The 5,598-nt window shown below is 35.8% G+C and overlaps 1 protein-coding gene across 1 annotated transcript; it reads right to left on the bottom strand.

Moving 5' to 3' along the window:
• Positions 1 to 2,627: 2,627 nt before the first annotated feature.
• Positions 2,628 to 4,973, bottom strand: LOC141623780 (transcription factor bHLH30-like). The gene is made up of 2 exons (XM_074439931.1): positions 4,112 to 4,973; positions 2,628 to 3,313 (listed from the first exon to the last, which is right to left on the bottom strand). The coding sequence occupies exons 1-2, from the start codon at positions 4,760 to 4,762 to the stop codon at positions 2,843 to 2,845; spliced, it is 1,122 nt and encodes a 373-aa protein (XP_074296032.1). The 5' UTR covers positions 4,763 to 4,973; the 3' UTR covers positions 2,628 to 2,842.
• Positions 4,974 to 5,598: the final 625 nt, after the last annotated feature.

Here is a 5,598-nt window from a genome sequence, read left to right as displayed (position 1 = left end):
TTATAAATAAAGGTCATAGTTTTAGTCACCTCTTTTTACTCGGGACTGGCAAAGGTTCGGCTTGGGGATATTTGATGTGACTCGTATTTACGCACATTTCGTCCCCTAACTAGCCTCATTTCTATGCTTTCTTCCATGCATTAAGGTCGTTTCTTATATTTAGCTCCCTATTTTGCATATTCTATGAGGTTTTGTGTCTTTGGTAGGAGGGGAATGCTAGCCTTGCTTATATGGAGCAAAAATGAAGCTAAATTGATCGCATCTAACGACCAAGCAACAAAGAGGAGACCAATACTAAAGGCCTTGGTCAATAAAAAAAGTATATAGGCAATGATGAAGGACCCCCATGACTCCTCAATGATCTCCACGAATTATGAGGCAGCCAACTGAAGAAGAAGCAAAACCGACCTTTGAGACGCGCGTCCCAGAAGCAGCCCGAGCGTCCCTAGGAGAAGGACATGCGTCCCCAAGCTCAACCCGAGCATTCCCGAAGCAGGACGAGCGTCCTTCGAGGCAGGATGAGTGTCTAGCAAGGGAAGGTCGTGCGTCCCATAATAGGACTTGTAAGGCATTAAACTTCATTTAAGGGGGTTAATCGTCATTTAAGCCCTTAGTTAACTTAATACTTGTACTTAGTATAAATACTACCTTGTATTAGCAAGTGATTATCATGTTATCATAGATTAATTCGAGTTATTTAGTAGATTAATACAATTCAATTACATAATTCAATCTTAATTACATCATAATCTTTCCTTAATTATTGTTCAAGTATTCTTAGATCTAGTTGGTTAATTTGAAGATTATTTGGGGATTATTGGAGAATTGACAACTCTTCCTCATCAATCAAGTCTTTTTCTATTATTCTTTGCTTTATATTTGATCATCCTAAGTTGGTACAATTTCTCTACTCTTTACTTAATCCTTGTTTATTGTATTACTCCTTCATTATGTTTAGACTTATTAAGATGATTTACACCATTTTTAGCATGTTCACCATGATAATGAGTAAGTATTTCCCTAACTAGGGTTAGTGGGGGATTAGGGGAGTTAATCATGGGGTAGATCTTTACTTAATAAGTTCATATGAATGCTTGCTTGTTGTAGTTTCAACTTATGCACATGTTATGCTTGATGAAATGCTTGATTGAGAACCTAGCACGATTCTCTTATCCTTTCAACAAGACTTGTAAGACATAAACAACCTCAAGGCTTGTTAGACCATACATATAGTTGAATAGGGAGAATTCAGTCGTTGTAGGTGTTGTAAAGTCTTGACTGAGTCTGCTCCGAGACCCAAAACTCTCTAGGAATTGTAAGTTATAAACTAACTCGATTGCGTTACACCAAGAAAGTGCTTGCATCTATGAAACTTATTTATGTGATCTCATCATGATTCCCCTATGAACCCATGACACCCTAGTATTTTAATCAATTGTTTACAAACACCATTTGCTTATTGCTTTACTTTCATTTATTTACTTTGCTTTTGTGAAGTAGGTTAGACTGCAAATGTCAACCTTAACCCAAATTGTGACACTAAAGACATAGCTTTCTACAACCGATAAGTCAATTCAATACACATCCCTTGGGATCCGACCTTTACTTACCGCTCTACTAAGAGTAGTTTGTTGAAGAATATAAATAGTGTTTTGATTGGAGAACTAAGACGACAAAGTTTCGACCCGAATCAAAATGGTAAGTTAAGCTTGGAAGTTGGTGATGATAAAGTCACATATAACTTGAATAGCGCTATGAAGAGTCCAATGCTAGAAGAGTCTTGTTATTCTATTGACGTTTTTTATATTGTTTATGTTGTCATATAAGACTGTATCCCTCGATCTTTGGCTAAAGGTCCCTTAGAGGCACTCCTGTTATTGGAATCATTTGCAGGTGATGATGAGATAGGATGCGAGGAAGTTGATGCTTTAGAGGTTGATTTGGATGGAGAAAAGCTATCATTGGAGGAAAGCTCACAATTTGTAGGTTTGGTTTCTACTTCTCAAGACCTTGAGGTACAAAAACCCGAACTTAAGCCCCTCCCCTCTAATTTGAAAAATTCTTTTCTCGATGATGAGAAAATGTGTCCGGTCATAGTTTTGAAAACTCAAAAGAAATCCTTTGGATATAAACTTGATGATTTGAAGCGCATACGCCTGGATTTTGCATGCATAGAATCTATCTTGAAAAAGATAATAAACCTTGTGTCCACAGTCAAAGACGACTAAATTCAAACATGCAAGTGGTTAAAAAGGAGGTCATTAAGTTGTTAGATGCGGGAATTATTTATGCAATTTCCGACTCTAAATGGGTTGGTCTGGTCCAAGTGGATGCTAAGAAAGGAGGAACCATCATAGTAAAAAATGATAAAAATGTCCGCAAGGGTGGAGCCTAGTCGTTAAAACTTGGGTGAAATTCCCAGGAGACCCAGGTTCAAGCCTCACCAAGAGCAAAATGTTAGGAACTACGCAATGATCTCATGGAGAGTCTGTGTTACCCTTCTATCAACAGAGTTACGGACTATACGTCTATATGCATGCACGTCAAATTAAGACATACAAACAGTACAAGAATACGCGATAAAACATCACACATTAGATCATTTTTAATCTGTATAACATTAACCATTGCCTAAAAATTAAACCAAGCACACCCATGCAAAATCATAAAATAAAATTAAAGAGGAAAAAAATAAGAAATAAAAAAGCGAAAGAAAATAAATTTTACAACACCCAAATAATAAACAGCAAGCCCAATAACATATTAAGGTCATCTTTGAAAAGTAAAATAGATCAAAGGAAGCCTTGGCTAGTTTAGTTTAATTATCTTGAATACATAGTTATTAATTAGGTATAATAATACCATTAGTCCTTTGCCTCTTAGCATTACCGGAGGTGGAATCATCACCGGCGTTGGATTTCTCCATGACCACTTTCAACGCCTCATGTATCGAGCTGATTGAGCATTGCGACATATCGTTGTCTTCTTCGTCTTGATCATTATTAATGTTAGGGTCTTTAGTAACAAAAAGAAGGTTCTTAACTCTTCCTCCAACCGTGGTTATCTCCGCTTTTATGGTTCTTAACCTTAGTGTTTTTAGGGCCTTAATTAGGTCAGGTAAGAGATCTGAACGGTCTTCACAGCACAATGAAGCCGTTATTATGAACTTGTCATCCTGATCGTCTGATGCTTGATCGACCGTCAACTCATCCGTCTCAGTTGGAACTTGACTTGTTTCTGCTATCATGGAGGTTTGACTTCTTAACTCCTTCACATGTTGTATCACTTCCGCCAGCAATGACGCCTTGTCTGTCTAAATTAAACAACAATAATACCGAGTTTCTGTTAAGTTGACATACAAATCTTAAAAATATCAGTTAGGTCTTAGCCAGCCCTAAATTAAATATTGAAATTTCTTCTGATTTGTGGAACAGTTCTTATTCTATTACTCCATTTATTCCGCTCATTTATATTAAGTGACAAGTAGACAATATGTTATGTAGAAGATCAAATTACCCATTAAAATTATTCTGAATATTGAAAGGTAAAAGAATGACTGAGATACCTATAAAAGATGGAATAGGTAAACAAATGACGGGCAGGAATGTAGTAAAATATAAAGGTTGATTTCATGCATATTGTTAGGATGGTGATCCTCAAATGTCATCAGTGTGTATTAGCTTACAAGATTACATGCTTGAATATTGCATCAGACTTTGAGACAATATTGGACGAAAATATAACCAAAAAGAAACTTTTATGGAGAAAAAATGTTGATTTTGTCTTTGTTTAGGGAGGTTAAGCATGATTTTATTGTTTGACTAATAATGTAATTCCGGCAACAAAGTTTTTTGTAAGCTTTTTCACCTGCTCTATGGTTCCCCTTTATCATATCACCTAATAACCTCTTTTATCTTTTCTTAGTAATACTCTACTAGACAAGTCTCAACTTTTAACATATAATAGTAATAATAATAATAATATGAATTCTTCTCCCAGGCGTGACACTTCGAAATTAATTAAATAAAACATAGTGACATCAACAGACAAAACACATATCTAGTTGTTCTGAAGATGATTTAAAATACATTTTGGTACTGTATGTACTTACTTTAGTGGTGCTAGGCAACAAGCTTCGGAGCTTCGCTAGATGATTATTGATTCGTTCACGTCGCCTTCTTTCGGCTTCGCTATGGCTCTTGGAAGCAGCAAGGGCTTTAGCATCCATTATTTCTTGAGCAGTCATCTTGTTGAGCTCAGCTTGGAGTCCGAACGGGGCTGAGCCCGGGTGGACCATAGGCCCAAGGGCGTCAGAAAGAAGCCTAAGATGGTCCGAGGACTGCCCATCATATGCAAATTGAAGGGAAGTGGATGGCCTTCTACTAAATATCCCTGCATAAGATGACGATGATGATGACGACGACGATGGGTAGAAGAAAGGTTCCTGGACTTGTTGAAGGTTCCATGGTAAGATTGGAGGTGGCTGATTATGCAGCGGTGGCGGGAGATCTGGAAATACCGATCCTGATGGCCTTGTGACACCAACAAAATTATTACCACCAATGGGATCTACTACCTGTGGTTGATGATGATGGTACTGTTGCATATGCATCTCAACTAAGTTGTTGCTCATCATGGGAATATTTATGTTGTTATTTTGCTGGGAAGATTCTAATACTAACTCTTGTTGATGATTATCTTCTGGATTATGATTATGATTATGATTATGATTATGATCATCAGCGAGTTCGCCCGTATTCATCTAACTAGTAAGGAAGGTTAACATATATAGGTCAGAAATATTCATTTGAAAGATGAAACAGGAGAGAAAAGAGAATATATTCTGGCAAGGATGTGAACTAAACAAGTTTCACTTTCTTATAGGGTAAAACAGGAAAGGGTGAAGCAAGACGAAAGGGATGAGAAAGGAACACACATCTTACTTGATAAGTGTTGCTATATATTGTCTCTTCTATCACAAACTATATGTCTCTTGTTCCTATTATATATATAAATATAAAATTAAATTAAAGAGAATACTGACACTCATCATACAAAAGGTATTTATACATATATAAAAGTGCACACGTATTCGATGGAAGAAAGGAACAAAATGGATATAACTTAAAATTTATTATGAGAATTATGGTGGATGTCCATAAGTCATGTGTTAATGAATGTCAATTACTATAGGATTATTTTAGAATGTTTCTTTACATTTCCATTGTATAACTCTTCCTTGTATATTTGTTTATATACGTCATATATGCTAATAAGATGTACACACTTCTCTATTATCATACACTTACTTCTTTACATTTCATAACACGTTATCAGCATGAGTCTCTATACAATATCAACAATTGATTGCCGGGAATATTATTCATCGTTTTTAAGTACGGGATCTTATTCTCTTATATTTGATTCTTATATTATAAACTAGTATTGGTGCTCCGCTTCGCCCGGGGTACCTGTACTTACTATTAATTTTTTTTTTCATTAAATAAAATTACTTAAAGTTGCATAATTCATAAATTTATCATTAATATATTTTTCTATAACATATCTTAAAATTACGATGAAATAAATTTCGAGACA

Source organism: Silene latifolia, chromosome X, assembly GCF_048544455.1.
Source record: "Silene latifolia isolate original U9 population chromosome X, ASM4854445v1, whole genome shotgun sequence".
NCBI classification, from domain to species: domain Eukaryota; kingdom Viridiplantae; phylum Streptophyta; class Magnoliopsida; order Caryophyllales; family Caryophyllaceae; genus Silene; species Silene latifolia.
Note: the sequence above shows the minus strand (reverse complement) of the source record. Positions and strands in the feature narration are given on the sequence as shown.